The 17,842-nt window shown below is 52.3% G+C and overlaps 1 protein-coding gene across 1 annotated transcript in view; it reads left to right on the top strand.

Annotated features, from left to right (window-relative positions):
* Positions 1 to 1,008: 1,008 nt before the first annotated feature.
* Positions 1,009 to 17,842, top strand: part of per3 (period circadian clock 3) — a 21,191-nt gene continuing 4,357 nt past the window's right edge. Inside the window, 19 exon segments of the mRNA XM_035389487.1 lie at positions 1,009 to 1,356; positions 4,219 to 4,872; positions 7,311 to 7,468; positions 9,399 to 9,517; positions 10,266 to 10,467; positions 10,592 to 10,643; positions 11,125 to 11,285; positions 11,556 to 11,634; positions 11,930 to 12,036; positions 12,610 to 12,766; positions 13,213 to 13,321; positions 13,684 to 13,812; positions 14,701 to 14,809; positions 15,080 to 15,215; positions 15,786 to 15,928; positions 16,109 to 16,288; positions 16,373 to 16,612; positions 17,091 to 17,220; positions 17,222 to 17,842. The exon segment at positions 17,222 to 17,842 is cut by the window's right edge and continues 232 nt beyond it. Coding sequence (XP_035245378.1) covers positions 4,457 to 4,872; positions 7,311 to 7,468; positions 9,399 to 9,517; positions 10,266 to 10,467; positions 10,592 to 10,643; positions 11,125 to 11,285; positions 11,556 to 11,634; positions 11,930 to 12,036; positions 12,610 to 12,766; positions 13,213 to 13,321; positions 13,684 to 13,812; positions 14,701 to 14,809; positions 15,080 to 15,215; positions 15,786 to 15,928; positions 16,109 to 16,288; positions 16,373 to 16,612; positions 17,091 to 17,220; positions 17,222 to 17,842 — 3,248 coding nt within the window. The 5' untranslated portion in view covers positions 1,009 to 1,356; positions 4,219 to 4,456.

Here is a 17,842-nt window from a genome sequence, read left to right as displayed (position 1 = left end):
ATCGCACGCGCCTAACTTCCATGTTCAACTGAGACGACACTGCAACGTTGCCTGAAGTGCAGTGAGGGCACAAAGTGTGTTCCCAGTTTTATCGTCTAAAGCGCTGTCTGAATCTCATTAAGTTTTCCATTTAAAAAAAGAAAATAAAAACGGCCTTCAAACGGGAGGTACACGCGCCGCGCCCTGTCACCGCAGAGCCTATAAAGTTTCGCTGTTTCTGACGTTTGCTTTTGTATTAATTCAGATTTACACGAATATACCCAAAACTTCATATTTTAGCATTTGGGTTTCCCGTGTTACTGTAGGCTATATGCATAGCACGTCAGTGTACTCAGTTCTCAATGATTTGCGCACTCGGATGTCCACTTCAGCAGACAAAGCGAATTTGACTGCGGTTATTTATTTTATTGAAAACGTTATGAGCCATCATAATAATTTCGTAATGACTGATGAATATGTTAACGTCCTATAATTGCGAAAACTACATTGCATGTCCATCTAGCTACAAAGGTAATTTACACGACTTAAAGTTCACCCCAGTGTAAGATCACAAATATGCGATCAGAATGTTCTTAACTGAACATTCTAATACTGATGTAACAACCTCTACTGCTAATTGAAAACAATGGAATTCTAGTACACTTAAAATTTTGTAAAAACATTCCCAAAAAATGTGCTCTTCAAATGGTTTAACAAAGAAAGCCATCGTATGGATTAATATGCATTGTTGCAGATTATGGAAGGAACCACGCTTTCTGTCTCTCACCTCGTGAACTAGTTTCTTTTTTTTTTTTCTTCTTTTTTTCAACCAATGACATCGCCTCCCTCGGCAAGCTCCGTGTCTTGTTTTCAGCTATTGCGTAACATGGCGGTACACGTGAAACTGCACAGCGGCTTGGGGTACCAGAGAGGTGGAGACAATGACGAAATACCGTAATGTCAAATCATGAAACACTTGGGCAGCCAAGCCTGGCCAATGGGACTCTATAGGGCGTGGTTTCCAAAGCCTGCACTCACGTTGCACTGATGTGTTGAACCGCTGATTGAGGGAAAGACCATCTCTGGTGAAACTAGGGCAACAGAAGAACAATAATCGTTGTAGGCAACTAACGTCTTAAAGAAAGTTTCTGCGTACATCCACCGGGTTCCTTGGATATAGGCGCACTTTCTACGACGTTGAATTGTCATCAGGATATTTTTTCAGTGGATTTAAGAGGAAAAACGGGAGTGTAGACAACGAAGAGTTAGCTAAGTTCACCAGCAGCTGCACATAGATAACATTAGAAAGCTGGCTATAGCGAGTTAGTCCGTATAATTCACCACTTTTTTGGCTCTATTTCTACTATCATATATAAGGTAAGAATAAATTATTATTTTCTTATTCCATGGAATGTGTTATTCGCTCGGTAGACTTGACAGAAGGTAGTTTGAAGCCAGTTAGCTGAAAGTTAGCTATGTGCTAAATGTTTACGGGCAGGCTAGCTATTAGGCCTACAATTTCTTGCAGCGAGTTGTTCTTCCACTGTAATCGATATACTTATTTGTTCATTGATGTTAGCTATGTGAAATTATGTAGGTAACTTTAACAGAGAGTTTGTAGGTGGCTAACATGAGCGTCATATACTTAGAGCCAGGACGAGCGTTTTCATGCAGCAACAGTACGAGACCCGTGTTTGTACATGTGTGAGCTGTTGTGTTACACACCCCTAAATCTTAGCTGTTGCTGGACACGCCACCTGGCTACTTCAGATAACATTCTCGTTAATTACTCGTATGGAAGCGTTTAAACAATCAACTGGCTGCAAAGAATATTGAATGCACAAAGCTACTTTAGCATTTTAACCCATTGTTTTGATTATAACCAGCGCTTGCAAGCTTGCTACGACATGAGCTGTCTGTGAGCTATGTATCTAAGAACGTCTGTTATTGTAGCTTGCTACCATAATTTTGGGATGGCTCACCAGCTACCTGACACCTTGTACTTCAGAGAGTCTGATTCCGGTCCAAAATACCGGAATACCCAAGGAGATACTGTCAATCATTGTGGACTTACTACTCATACCTGTTGACAACTTACGGTGTAGTTTTTATGTCCAGTGATATATCCTCATTAAAGCTTCGATTTAGTCATTGTATCCACAACACTATATTAACACTACATACCTTTTCTGAAAGTGCGGTTGAGTTGTGTAGTGGAGGTGTGCTGTTCAAGGACGATGTTCAGAATTGCGTATTTCCTACGAGCAAACTAATAACCAGTCACATGGTGATTGATCATTAGTTTGGACAAATTATAGACTCGAATTACATGCAAAGTGTGTTTATTTTCGATATTTGGGGTGGGGAGGAAGCAGAGCTGCTGATTTATTAGGATTGCCTCATCAAACGTATTGATAACGTGATTGACAGGAAGGTAATCAACCTGTTTGAGCAGTCTGTCCAGAAGAATGGATTAATCTTCAATCAGACATGAACAGTGGAATATCAATACGTATATGTGTGGATGTGTGTGAATTTTGTACTTTAATGTATTTTTCCAAAACATTGTATGACTGCCATGGAGATGCCACAATCAATACAGCTTTCTTTTGTCTGTTGTGAATTACAACTTACAAACTCCACCTTTGTAGAGCTGTTTTCATGCGCCTTTAACCACACTGGCAAAAATTGATTTGGTATTAGTTCCCTTCAAGAAGGGAAAGTCTTTTTACAAAAAGTGCAAACTGCCGTCTACTGTAGGTGTGACGTGTCCACGGTGGTGTCTACGTCCACAGGATATGGAGTTATGTCACTCCTGGATGCTCCTAGATTGGCAGCATTTGGGCCATTATTCCCAAATGGAGTGTGTGCATTTCGGAAATTGAGGGTTTTGACGCGATTCGCTTTCGCTGCCCTCGCGCTTGAGCGCCGTTACGCGGCTCGTCACTGCTCAACATTTCTGCTCGTCCCAGTTCAGCTTCGGTCTTCGAGCCGCCCGTCGCTCGCTGTCCGATGAAACTCTAAGCAGTTTTGATGCTCGTTGCTGAGTAAAGTCGAGCAACTGGGTGTGTGTGCAGCCCTGTGCCTGATGCTGCGGTTTGGAAAGCCAGCGTTCTCGTGGTCAGAGAGCTCTGCATTGCTCGGGATGAGAGTCTTGAATGGAGGCCAGAATTTAGGGCACTTCTCATATTCAACTATCTAATTTTCCATACACTGTCTACATTTATTGGTCGGGAAGTTTAATAGTACCAGTCTGGATTTAGGTTTATTACTACCTTCATAAAAGCACTCCCACTAGACTTTATTGCCCATTTATTTAGAAGTTTCTTGAGGTTATTGCCATTATAAATATCGGTTGTCACACTGTCAAGTTAGGTACATACTCTACCTAAATATTGTACCTGTCGAGTTGGGTATATATTGGCTGCCATCAATCAATATGCACTGTTCACTGATGAAGTCAGTATGCCAGTGCATCTGAATCTTTTAGCCTCATCTTGTGTAGATACTAGTGTGGGTCTTTCTCGAATGTGGTTTCTGAATTGTTGTTCATTTATGCACCTCTGTTTCTTAACCCAATTGATTAAACCCGAATGCACATTTCTCTTTAAAATGCCTACTCCGTGTTGGGCCATGTATTGGTGACTGTGTTGGTATAGTTAAAGCCATTTTCAGAATGCGTGTGATCCAATTTAAGGCAGATGTTTTAAGTGTACAATGCTCTGGCTGTCATCAGGCAGTTTGTCTCCGGTTGTCAGTGCAGTACACACAAGCTGGTCCCGTGTTTGGAGGGTGTACATGATGCCATTATGCACGGTCAGGTTGAAGCAGCAGGGTGTACTGGCAGGGGAACAGATTTTTATTGATCGGCAATGCAAACGAATGCAAAAGGCCGTAGACGTCATCTCATTCACGATTACCGTGTGGCTTCAGGGTCAGGCCCCTGAGACGAGTCCAGGAATAGCCTAGCCTAGCCTATTACGCAATACTCCTGTGGTGGGTCACAGGCTATTATAACCCCAGCACTTGAGTAACGACGCAAGGCAGGGATTAACTCTGACGGCTTTGATTTGACTGTTGTGCTCAGCGGTGACGTTTGCTGGCTGTCTTTGGGGCGAGCAGCGGCGCGCTGCGGGAAGGGACCTGAGGCCCCGCCCACTTTGGCGCTTAGCAACTGCTTATGTCTCACTCCTGTTGTTTTTTTGTTTTTGTTTTTGTTGTTTTTTTTTTTTCCTCCAGGCCCTGAGGAGACGTCGCCAGGTCGTGAGGAGCCACGCTTAAACAGACAGCATGCAGAACGCCGGGCGTCAGTGGGGCTCTCTGCCCAGGGGACTCTGCTGAGGTGTGAGAGGGCCGGGTGGAGAGAGAGAGAGAGAGAGAGAGTGAGAGAGGAAGAGAGAGAGAAAGGAAGAGAAGAAGAGCGCGGGAGAGAAAGAGAGAGAGAGAGAGGAGTGCTGATCTGTTCCCGGAGGGCCTGATGGTGGCGATGCCGGGGACTTCCAGCTCGTTTCCGGAGGGAGAGGACGACGCCCCGGCCCCGCCCGGGTCGCGGGAGGCCGACCGGACGGCGGAGCGGGACTGCGGAGGGCCGCAGGGCCCCGGGGCCGCAGAGTTAGCCTCCGGGTCCGGGTCTGGGTCGGGTTCCGGGTCCGGGTCCGGTTCGGGCGAGGACGAGGAGGAGGCGGAAGGGGACGTTGGAGGGGGCCGGCGTCGGGGCGGGGCAGGGGCGGCTGAGGGGAGCAGCGGGGAGCCCTCCCCCGGGGAGCAGGGCCAGGACGACGTGGACATGAGCAGCAGCGGCCACGACTCCGGCAGCGGGAACGACTCCTGCGGCCGCTCGTCCTCCGCCAACCGCAGCCCCCGCAGCGCCGCCTGCTCCGGCAGCGCCAAGAGGTACCCACAATCCTCTGCGCCCGTCCGTCATCCCACCCCACTTTCGTCACCTTTTACCCTGCGGCTCTGCGTCTCTGTGTGTCTCGCTGCAGAGCGTTCAGCTTGTCATTTTCCCCAAATTACCGCTACGTCCAGTCAGACGGTTGGGCGTCCATGTTAAACGGCTGTCCGGTAAATTGTCCGTTAAAGTGCGGATCCTCTTCCGGTGTCTGCCCTTTGAGGAAGTTGGGTAACGTACGTTTTTTTTTTTTTTTTTTTTTAAATGAACGAATTGATTTATTTCGAGGTTTTGAATGGCGGTCGTGCTGCTGCCTACGCACTTCTGCGCAGCTGGTCGTCTGTGCGCGGCGAAGCGAGGGATAATCACCGAGGTGAGCAGCGATTGGCTGAGAGGGGCGTCTGTCGTGGGCCGGCCTCTGGTTTGTCGTGTGGTCTGGGATGACTCTGCGGTATCAGCTGTCAGCTCTTATGTAAGAGACCAACTGCAGCCTGCGGGGGGGGGGGGGGGGAGGGGGGGGTGGGTCTGGCACTGCCTCAGCCCCACTGCTTTAGTCTGAGTGAGTGTCTCGTCTCCCAGCTCGTGATTAGTTGGTTGGTTCTGCTGCAGCCTACACAGGAGTGGGTGGGGCTTTTGGAAAGGGCGGGGCACTGGGCAGGGAGCAACAGCAGGTGGGTGCCCCTGGGGTGGGGGTGGCAGGTCCTGAGCCCTGTCATTGGTCCATGTCCTGCTTGGGTTTATGAGTCCATTGAATATGTCATGCCGGCTGCATCCCAGTACCCAGTGTATACACTGTGTGTGTGTGTGTGCGCGCACAGGGTTTTTCCTGGAATTAAAGGGGTCATTGGTGCTCCCCATCATTAAGGGGTTAATTTAGCTACCCACCCCTCCTGTTCACCATCATTTTTTTATCCTAAGAAAATATCGAGTCGTGACTATCGTCATTGTGTTAAAATGAGTAAATGCAGTATCAATTTTAGGCCATATCCCAACAATAGTCTGCTGTCATTCCACTGATTAAAAATATCATCCAGCTGACATTTCGGATAAAGCCTGGCATGACGTGCTCCAGCATTTTGGGTTGTTTTGTCCCAGAAACACACTTTGTGTTCCAGATTTTTTAGTGAGATGTGCTTATTGAAATCATAACTTTCGCCAATTGTTTCTTTTTTGAGAAAGGCTTCACGGTTCTACTGTCCGTGTTCTACGGTTCCTCAGTTCTACTGTCCGTGTCTGATTTGGCAAAGTGTCCTGATTTTGACACTTCTGTACGAACAAGACTTTTTGCGAACTTTTTTAGTCAAAACGATGGAACATGTTTTCTAATGATATAGATTTAAATTATATAAACGCTGCCATTGTTGTTTAAAGAACGCAACAGGGTGTGGGTGTGTGTGTATGCTTTTGTTTTGTTTTGGAACAAGATGTCTTTGGTTGCTAAAGACTATCGTGCCGCTACAATGCAACAAAACAAGTTTTCAATGTATTTGTTAGTTTTCTGGACTGACGCTTGAGAGCTTTAAGAGCTCTTTAAGTTAAGACCTCTGTTAAGGGAGGCTCTGGTTAAAAAGCACCACTCCGCATAGTTACGCTTCAGTGGCCACACTCTGTATAGTTACATACCGCCGTGCTTTAGCGTTAGCGAGGCCCAGTGAGCCTTGCTTTAGCATTAGCATGGCCCACAGAGCCTTGCTTTAGCATTAGCATGGCCCACAGAGCCTTGCTTTAGCGTTAGCGAGTCCCACAGAGCCATGCTTTAGCGTTAGCACGGCCCACAGAGCCATGCTTTAGCGTTAGCACGGCCCACAGAGCCATGCTTTAGCGTTAGCACGGCCCACAGAGCCATGCTTTAGCGTTAGCACGGCCCACAGAGCCATGCTTTAGCGTTAGCACGGCCCACAGAGCCATGCTTTAGCGTTAGCGCGGCCCACAGAGCCATGCTTTAGCGTTAGCACGGCCCACAGAGCCATGCTTTAGCGTTAGCACGGCCCACAGAGCCTTGCTTTAGCGTTAGCGCGGCCCACAGAGCCTTGCTTTAGCGTTAGCGCGGCCCACAGAGCCGTGCTTTAGCGTTAGCGCGACCCACAGAGCCGTGCTTTAGCGTTAGCGCGACCCACAGAGCCGTGCTTTAGCGTTAGCGAGGCCCACAGAGCCTTGCTTTAGCGTTAGCGCGGCCCACAGAGCCTTGCTTTAGCGTTAGCAAGGCCCACAGAGCCGTGCTTTAGCGTTAGCAAGGCCCACAGAGCCATGCTTTAGCGTTAGCGCGGCCCACAGAGCCATGCTTTAGCATTAGCGCGGCCCACAGAGCCGTGCTTTAGCGTTAGCGCGGCCCGCAGAGCCGTGCTTTAGCGGAGGTGCTTTAGCTGTAACGGTGCGGTTAGCGGTGCGGTTAGCGGTGGTTAGCGCTCGGCTGTAACGGTCGGCTGCTCTCCCCCCGCAGCGAGCAGCTGGGCCGGGAGCGGGCGCAGGAGCACCGGGAGGTGATGGAGACGGTGCAGGAGATGAAGAAGAGGCTGCCGTCGGAGAAGAGGAACCGCAGCAAGGCCAGCACGGTGGAGGCGCTCAACTACGCGCTCAACTGCGTCAAGCAGGTGCAGGGTGAGTCCGGCCGGCCCGTCGCACAGCTGCCAGGAACAACCGTCGCTAGGCTACCGTGTGGGACCTAGGCCAATCAGAGGAGAGCACTGAGCGTGTATGTAGGTTGTTTTTTTACGTGTTGTTTTTATACACTGTACTTTACCGTGTTACTTGGGTGATGAATTGGTTGTGGCCTTTGTAGTGGGTATTTTATTGTTTTTTTTTTTGCCCGGAAAGCGCAGAACTTAATTTACATATGACGGTCAGGGGTCCCTGGATACAGAGGAAAAGATAATTAATTAATAAAGAGCCAGATAATTAATTTTTAAAAATTCATCCAGCCACATCCAGGTTTCTCCTGACACAAACTAGCCCTGTCTGTTTTGTCTGGTCCCTTCCTTTACTTTTTTGCCATGGATGTTTCCATGACAACCCCCATAGAGCACACAACACTTTTCTTGCCGCTTGCAAAATTGCAGGAAGCCAAAACATTTTGCTTCAATTCAAAGCAACTATAGAGCGATGTTTTCTCCCCTGTTGTTGTGCCTTTTCATTAAGATTTCCCTCCTTGATTTTGAAAAAGCCAAATCTGCGAATGTCATAAATATGAATGCAGCCAACCAGTAAAAACGACAGGCCATGTAAAAATATGTTTGAAGCAAAATTGTGATGGCTTTTTTAAATTTATTTTTTTTTACTGGAAATTAAAAAATTAAAAAGGTAGATTATTATGGGTCTAACTTTTGAAGAGAAACTTTGGTTTGAAAAGTATACCGAATGCATTTCTGCCAAATAAACCCTTTGATCCCGTGTAGTTATATCAGTCTGTAGTCACTTAAGGTCTAAAGCAGCTTAGAATGTTTGACCCCATTTGAACAGGTCCAGTTGCACTTGCTCTGTGACGATGTGGGTCAGCGTAAGTAAAGATGTTCTAGGCCAGTAGCCTCAGTCCGTTTGTTTTAGCTCATGTTCAGTGCCTCAGTACTCCCAGGCAAAGCCTGAATCATTACCGCTCTGTGGAGACACCGCAGGCGTGAGATACAACACCGTTTTGACGTGTTATAATTCACTTTTTAAGAAAGAACTCTTCTTAGTCTAATCAGATGAAAAATATGTAAAAATATGAATGTGTTTTGCAGAGCCTTGTCCTTCATGTGGTCTCTTAACCGTCTTCTGTGGAAAGCTGCTCGATGCCTGTGGTTTTATGTTTGTGTTTTTCGTGTTTCTCTGGGGGCAGTTGAGGTTGTGTCAAACGCCTGACGCCCGAGTTTGGCTTCGTTTCTGAACGAGTCAATAAAACTAGTACCCATCCGATCAATGCTGCTGAGCCATTTGCGTCATTCTGTTGCACGGAATACGTGAACTCTGTCTGCAAACATACGGTGTTGCAAATATGCTGGCATTTACTTCTCTCTCTCTTTATCTCTCTATTCCTCTTTCTTTCTCTCTTTATCTCTTTATCTTTCTGTCTACCTGTCACTTTCACTGTGTCCCCCTCTCTCTCTGTCTGTCTCTTCCCCCCTCTCACTGTGTCCCCCTCTCTCTCTGTCTGTCTCTTCCCCCCTCTCACTGTGTCCCCCTCTCTCTCTGTCCATCTCTTCCCCCCCTCACTGTGTCCCCCTCTCTCTCTGTCTGTCTCTTCCCCCCTCTCTCACTGTGTTCCTCTCTCTTTCTGTCTGTCTGTCTGTCTGTCAGTCACCCTCTCACTGTTTCACCATTACTCTCTCTCTCTCTTTCTGCCTGCCTGTCACCCTCTCACTGTTTCTCTCCTTCCCTGTATCTCATTTTTTTTTTCTTTTCTTTTGGGGGGTTTGATTGTGTCTGTTTTCTCCCGTTGGGGGGCCTTGCGGGCTAACCCGAGGGTTTAGACAGCATGAGACCGGCTGTGTGCATCGTGCGATAAAGTTTTTTTTTGTTAAAACTCAAAAGAAATCTCTCGTTCGCCCCGTAGCTAACAGCGAGTACTACAAGCTGCTGATGAGCAGCGGCCTGGAGGAGAGGAAGGAAGCCGCGGTCTGCCCCCTGGAGGAGCTGGAGAGCATTACCTCGGAACACACCCTCAAAAACACGGTACGTTTTGCAACCTTGAATCACTGTGCCGTTTCTCAGTACTCAAGCAATTTAACGTTCCGCTCAAAATGTTAAAGATTGATTCAAATATCCTTAAAGATAGGACGAGCTGGTTGTGATACTCCGATGGGCCAAATTTCCAGGCCGGTTTTTTTCGACGGTGGCACGGTCTCGTCTCCTAATTGCGTAACAGATGCCAGCACCCTCAGATATCCATTTAACAAAGTGACTGGCCGCTGTGGAAAGGGAACTGGGCTCGTCACATTGGTCTCATTCCCAGCTGAGCAGGGTGCCTAACCTCAGAAATCCAGTTGTATGAGTGGATTGTATATGGAGAGTGTAAGCTGCTCAGGTTGCTGCGTAGGTTGCCCTGGGTAAAAGAGCATCTGCTAAATGCAGTGAATGGTAAATGGTAAATGGACTGCATTTATTTATATAGCGCTTTTATCCAAAGCGCTTTACAATTGATGCCTCTCATTCGCCAGAGCAGTTAGGGGTTAGGTGTCTTTCTCAAAGACACTTCGACACGCCCAGGGCAGGGTTTGAACCGGCTTACCTCCTGAGCTATGTCGCCCCTGGCATGCATGCAAGAATGCAGGCTATGCTTTGTACCAGACGTAATGACATAACGTATAGACTGTGGCACCTATGCTGATGGTCAGCTTGTGCTCCCCCATTATGGTTATGGGTTTGCATCGGCTCTCTAAGATAATCAACGCCCCCCCCCCCCCCCCCCGTCTGTTCGCAGGACACGTTCGTGGCGGTGTTCTCGCTGACCAGCGGCCGCATCCTGTTCGCCTCCGAGCAGGCGGCCTGCATCCTCAGCTGCAAGCGCAAGTTCCTGCAGACCGCCAAGTTCGTGGAGCTGCTCTTCCACCAGGACGTCAACGTCTTCTACTCGCACACCGCCCAGCCCCACCTGCCCCCCTGGAGCGTGGGCTCCCAAAACGGTGAGACGGGACGGGTGTGTGTGTGTGTGTGTGTGCGTGTAGCTACACAAACACAGTTCATGGAAATGATCTCTGTGAGACTGTGGCTTTGCCCTTAATGGCTTCTTTACGGTTCTTCTCGCAGCGGCCATTTTGTTCCAGTGCGCCCAGGTGAAGTCCTTCTTCTGCCGCATCAGGTCAGTCTCCCTTCACAGAATTTAGTAGCCTTAGAAATACCAGGAAATAAAACTCTGCTGTTTTCCCAGGGCCATGTATTCTTTTTAGGTGTGCGGAGCTTCTGGTCCCTAATATAGACCCAGGCTCTGTTTTGTGACATAAAGAGTTATGGTCAAATTAGAGTCGAGTAAAACTCATCTCATTTGTAGCAGAGTGTTCTCAGAGCATTGAAATACAATGGAAACAGTCTTAACTTCTGCATCTCAATTATAGTTTGTAACGTTAGTTATCATAGCCAGTAAAATTCACTCAAAGCCCCGTTATGTAAAACCTATCAAAAATATTAATATTATTGCAGCAATATTGCACAGCACACATTATACTGTATGCTGTATATTAAAGCTGAATGAGTGTGTGTTGCTGAAAGGAAGAGTGGTGGCTGATCTCTGGAGGGGTGGCTGATCTCTGAAGAGGTGGCTGATCGTGTGCTGGTCTCTGCAGGGGGGGGAAGGACCGGGACGGGGAGATGCGCTACAACCCGTTCCGCATCACGCCCTACCTGCTGAAGGTGCAGGGCGGGGAGGGGGCGGGGGAGGGGGAGGGGGAGGCGGAGCGACCCTGCTGTCTGGCGCTGGCCGAGCGCATCATCTCAGGATACGAAGGTACGGCCCTGCCCCGCCCGTCACCGCGGCTCTCTCATCTCTGACTCTGCTCTCTCATCTCTGACTCCACCCTCCCGTCTCTGACTCCGCTCTCTCGTTTCTGACTCCGCCCTCTTGTCTCTGACTCCGCCCTCCCGTCTCTGACTCCGCCCCCTCGTCTCTGACTCCGCCCCCTCGTCTCTGACTCCGCCCTCCCGTCTCTGACTCTGCTCTGACTCCTCCCTCCCGTCACTGACCTCTGACCCCGCTCTCGCTCTCCTCTCCCTGCAGCGCCGCGGATCCCCATGGACAAACGCATCTTCACCACCACGCACTCCCCCGGCTGCGTCTTCCTGGAGGTGGACGAGCGGTGAGCGCTCGGCGGGCTGGAGGCGGGAAACCCCCGCGTTCCTCCCTCTTCTTCCTCGGGCTAGCCGTTTTTAAGAGCTCTGCACCCACAGGGCCACTCTGTGACTCATAGTGTTGTTGGACATCCTAACGGTGGGAACATAGGATCAGTCCCTTTCTATTTGTTAACTTGACTACTTACTGATTGTTAACTTACTTTTCAGTCCCAGTGAGACTCATTGAAATAATGCGCCCAGGGTTGATGTTGGGTAAATTCACTGAGCGTGTGTGTGTGTGTTTTTGTGCGCGCTCCACAGTGCTGTGCCGTTGCTAGGATACCTCCCTCAGGACTTGATTGGGACGTCGGTGCTGACCTGCCTGCATCCTGAGGACCGCGCGCTCATGCTCGCCATGCACCGCAAAAGTACGTCCTCCATTCTCTCCGTTCTCTTCGTCCTCACCCGCCCTCTCCGTTCTCTCCATTTTCACCCGCCATCTCCATTCTCTCCATCCTCACCCGCCCTCTCCATTCTCTCCATCCTCACCCGCCCTCTCCATTCTCTCCATCCTCACCCACCCTCTCCATTCTCTCCATCCTCACCCGCCCTCTCCATTCTCTCCATCCTCACCCACCCTCTCCATTCTCTCCATCCTCACCCGCCCTCTCCATTCTCTCCATCCTCACCCACCCTCTCCATTCTCTCCATCCTCACCCACCTTCTCCACTCTATCCATTCTCTCCATCCTCATCGGCCCTCTCAGCTCTCCATTCTCACGCATTCCTCTCTGTTCTTTCCACTCTCTCCATCCTCATCTGCCTTTTACATTCTCATCCACACTGTCCACACTGTCCACTCTGTCTATTCTCATCCAACCCTGTGGTGTGTATTGAGAGATTTAGGTTCAGTTGACTTAAGTCATTGAGCTTCCCCTCCCATCCCCCCTCTCACTCCCTCTCTCTTCCTCACTCCCTCTCTTTCTCTTCTTCTCCTCTCAGTCCTGAAGTACGCGGGCCAGCCCCCCTTCGAGCACTCCCCCATCCGCTTCCGCTGTCAGAATGGGGACTACATCACGCTGGACACCAGCTGGTCCAGCTTCATCAACCCCTGGAGCCGCAAGGTGGCCTTCATCATCGGGAGACACAACGTCCGCACGTGAGTCTGCCTGAGTGTCCGTCCGTCTGTCTGTCTGCCTGCCCTCCTACCCGCCCCCTAAACCAACCGTCCCAACCCCTAAACTAACGAGAGACACAATGTCCGCACGTGAGTCTGCCTGAGTGTCCGTCTGCCTGTCTGTCTGTCTGCCTGTCTGTCCGTCTGTCCGTCTGTCCGTCTGTCTGCCTGTCCGTCTGTCCGTCTGTCTGCCTGTCTGCCTGTCTGTCTGTCCGTCTGCCTGTCTGCCTGTCTGTCTGTCCGTCTGCCTGCCTGTCTGTCTGTCCGTCTGCCTGTCTGTCTGTCGGTCTGCCTGTCTGTCTGCCCTCCTACCCGCCCCCTAAACCAACCGTCCCAACCCTTAAACCAATGAGAGACACAATGTCCGCACGTGAGTCTGCCTGTAAGTATGTAATGACTCCTCCCCTTTCTCCCCCCCCCCCCCACAGCGGCCCTCTCAACGAGGACGTGTTCGCAGCGCAGACCAAAGGGGAGGGGCCTGTCATCTTCGAGGAGGTCAAAGAACTCCAGGCGCAGATCTACAAGCTGTTTCTGCAGGTCAGTGCTGGGCAGTCTGTGTCAGTGGTACGGGAACCTGACCCTAGGGGGCAGTAGTGCTGCTGCTGCTTTTCGTTTCTACCTGATTCAGTTCATTAATGCCCCTGATTGGCCAGAGGTTACACTCACCTGGCGTCCCAGGTTTGACTCAGTCCTGATTGGAGGGGAAGAATGAACACCAGCAGTACTACTGGCCACCGGGGCTGGATGGGAGTGTCCCTGGTCTGTGGAGAAAGGGCTGAACCCGGGGGAAATGTTTGGGTGACCCTGTCCCGCGGTGGTCTGTGATGAGGCTGACTCATGAAGGCGGGGGCGGTTTATATAGCAGGACCCCGCCCTGACTCTCCCCTCCGTCTCCGCAGCCCGTCCACAACAAGGGGTCCAGCGGCTACGGCAGCCTGGGCAGCAACGGCTCCCACGAGCCCTACATCAGCGTGGCCTCGTCCAGCGACAGCAACGGCAACCTGTGGGAGGAGTCGCACCGCCAGCCGGTGAGCGGGAGCACACATGCACACCGCCAACGCACACACGCACACACACCCACACACACACACACACCCCACCCACACACACACACACACACACACACACCCCACCCACACACACACACACATACACACACACACACACCCCACCCACACACACATACACATACACACACACACACACACACCCCACCCACACACACACACACATACACACCCTCACACACACACCGCCAACACACACACACACACTCACACACACACACCGCCAACACGCACACACACACACACACACACCCCACCCACACGCACACACACACACACACACACACACACCCCGCCAAACACACGCACACACACACACACACACACACACACACACACACACCGCCAACGCACACACACACACACACGCATACACACACACACACACACGCACACACACACACACACACACACACACACACACACACACACACACACACGCATACACACACACACACACACGCACACACACACACACCGCCAACACACACACTCACACACACACACACACACCCAGCCAACACACACACACACACACACCCCACCCACACGCACACACACTCTCACACACACACACACCCCGCCAACACGCACACACACCCAGCCAACACACACACACACACACAAACACACACACACACACACACACACACACACACACACACACACCCCACCCACACACACACACACACACACACACACCCCACCCACACGCACACACACACACACCCCACCCAAACCCGGGTGCCCTCAATGTGCATATGAACACACACACACACACACACCCCCTTAGCCTGGCTTGTGTGGTTAGGCAGGTCGCTCAATGTCCGTCCGTCTGTGTCTGTGCAGATGACGCTGCAGCAGATCAGGGCTGATGTCAGCAGGGTGAAGAGCTGGGGCCAGCAGGCCTACCTGCACTCACGCAGGAAACACCCCCCTTTCGGGAAACCCCCGCCAGGTAAAGTTGGACTTCCCCCTCTCTCTCTCTCCCCCCTTCCTCTCTCTCTCCCCCTCCCTCTCTCTCTCTCCTCTCTCTCTCACTGTCTCCCCGTCTCTCTCTCCCCTCTCTCTCTCTCTCCTCGCTCGCTCACTCACTCACTCATTCTCTCTCTCTCCCCCTTCACTCCCCCCCCCCTTGCTCGCTCACTCACTCACTCATTCTCTCTCTCTCCTCCTTCTCCTTGCTCGCTCACTCACTCACTCATTCTCTCTCTCTCTCTTTGTACAGGGCCGGGGGTGCCTCTTCCTCACCAGGCCCAGAATTCGGCACTCAGGGGTCGCCACGGTCAGACCCCCGAGGAGTCGCGGAAGCAGCCGCACATTCCGTCCTACCAGCAGATCAACTGCGTGGACAGCATCATCAGGTGCGAGGCCCCGCCCCCTCCTGACAGACCTTCACTACTCCCATCGTGCGACAGGTTGCTGTTAACCGCAAACTTCTGGTTGTCATGACCTGGTCCTGACGTCTGGTCCTCAGGCCCACCACACTAAATTTCCTCCCTGCAAATGACTCCTAAAATGCTACACACAGGGACGCACTGGGCATTGAGCCTGTAGCAAGAGCTCAGCTTGAGCCCCACCACCCCACCACCCCAGAAACTCCTGCTCCAATATTGTCTGAGGGTCCCTGTCAGTCAGGGCTCCTGGAATTCATTCTAACTTTCCCCACTTCTGGCACCTCTGGCTCCGCACATTAAGAAGTAAAACTAGCGTGTTAAAAGCAGTAAGGCTGAAACAGGCGCGGTGTGTAACGGGAGTTCTCCTGTGTCCGTGTGTCTGTCTGTCCGTGTGTCTGTCCGTGTGTCTGTCCGTGTGTCTGTCCGTGTGTCTGTGTGTCTGTCCGTCCGTCTGTCTGTCCGTGTGTCTGTCCGTGTGTCTGTCTGTCCGTCTGTCTGTCTGTCCGTGTGTCTGTCCGTCTGTCTGTCCGTCTTCAGGTACCTGGAGAGCTGTACGGTCCCGGCACTGAAGCGCAAGAGCAAGTCTCTGTCCATCGCTACCTCCTCCTCCTCCTCTTCCTCAGCGTCGGAGGAAGACAAGACCCCCGCGGACCTGCGCGGGGACGCCGTGCACACAGAGGGTGAGTCCCACTGACCACCCAGCCAACCTGTAACTGCCCCGGCCTGTAACTGCCCCGCCCACCCGACAAACCTGTAACTGCCCCGCCCACCCGACAACCTGTAACTGACCCGCCCACCGGGCCCATAACTGACCGTCCCGGAGCTGGCCCGGCTGCTGACTCTCTCTCTCTCCCCTGCAGACGTGGCGCTGGTGGCCCCCGGAGCTCCGGACAGCCAGGTTTCGGCGGGGTCGGTGGCGGCCGTGGTGGGGGCTCCCCTGACGGACATCACCCTGTCCACCAAGGCCATGAGCGTGGTGTCCATCACCAGCCAGTGCAGCTACAGCAGCACCATCGTGCATGTGCCCCAGCCCGAATCTGGTGAGTCACCGCTCCCCCCCCCTGCACCGCCCCCCCTTCCCCTGTCCCAGGAAGTCCTCCTGACCCCCTTCTCTCCCCCCCCAGAGGTGACCGCGCTGGAGGACGCGCCGATGGGCAGCGAGCAAGCCGACCCCGCCCCTCCGCTGACGCCCCGCCCCCCCGAGGAGTTCCGCGTGGTGGGGCTGACCAAGGAGGTGCTGTCGGCGCACACGCAGAAGGAGGAGCAGGAGTACGTGGACCGCTTCCGCCACCGCATCCTGCAGAGCCCGTACAGCTCCTACCTGCAGCAGGACGACAGCAGCCTGGCGCACTCGCACCACCACGGTGAGCCAGCAGGGGCCGCCAAAAGCACACTAAAATAAAATAAATAAGGAGTTGGGAGTACATGCACTGGCAGCTCAGCTGGGAATCGTTTAGAGAAAATCATAAAATGTCCCACCCCTCGTAAAGATGTCCCACGTTAACGGCTTGCTGATATTGACAGACTGTTTACAGTGTTCATGTAATGATGTGCCATTTTGTTCGACAGCTTGTTGCCGTGGTGACGGGGTGGTCTGGGTTCAGGGCTTGTTGTTTCGTGCAGATCTGTAAAGCTTGTGCCGTCTGGTCACATAATATGGCGGGTTGTGTCGAAAGGCACCCCTTCAGTACCGACGGGACACAGAGAGGTTTTGTGTTTAAATGGTGGGGGGGGGGGGGGCTGCTAACGAACGAAGGAAATCCTGAGGAGAGAAAGATGGAGAGACTGACTGTGTGTCTTTACGCGTGTTCCATCCCGCGCTCTCTCTCTCTCTCCCCGTAGGCGAGCACAGGCCCACGAAGCCGGCTAGCGCTCGCGGCGGCGGCGGCGGCTGGAGCAAGTCCAAAACCGGGAAGCCCAAACACAAGCGGCCCAAAGCGCGGGACTCCTCGGACAGCTACACCCCCCCCCCGCCAGCCCCCGCAGCCCCCGGACTCCTCCTGGCCCCCCTCCGAGTCCTCCCAGCCGCAGCCCGCCCCCGGCGGCGCGGGCTTCGTGCCCCCCCTGGTCATGCCCTCCTTCCAGGCCCCCTACTTCGGTGGCCTGGGGCAAGTGGGCAACTCCGCGGCCAACTCCGCCTTCAACGCAGGCAGCCAGCAGGGCGGGGCCCTCTTTGTGCTGCAGCCAGATCAAATCATGCAGCCTGCGCAGAGCATGCAGCCCATGCCGAACATGCAGCCCATGCAGAGCATGCAGCCCATGCAGAACATGCAGCCTATTCAGAGCATGCAAACCATGCAGAACATGCAGCCAATTCAAATCATGCAACCAATGCAGAACATGCAGCCCATGCAGAACATGCAGCCTATTCAAAACATGCAACCAATGCAGAACATGCAGCCCATGCAGAACGTGCAACCTTACACGGCGCCTGTCATGGCCTGGGTCATGTTGAACTACCCCGCCTATCCCAACTACCCCCTGTACCCCCAGGGGCTGCTCCCGGCGGTGGCTCCAGCTGCCCCTCTCCTCCCCCAGCCCTTCAGCCTTCCCGGGTTCGGCCCCGCCCCCGGCTCGGCCCCCTTTCACACGGG

This window comes from Anguilla anguilla, chromosome 13, assembly GCF_013347855.1.
Source record: "Anguilla anguilla isolate fAngAng1 chromosome 13, fAngAng1.pri, whole genome shotgun sequence".
NCBI lineage: Eukaryota > Metazoa > Chordata > Actinopteri > Anguilliformes > Anguillidae > Anguilla > Anguilla anguilla.
The sequence above is the reverse complement of the archived record's forward strand: the minus strand, read 5'-3'. Positions and strand labels throughout refer to the sequence as shown.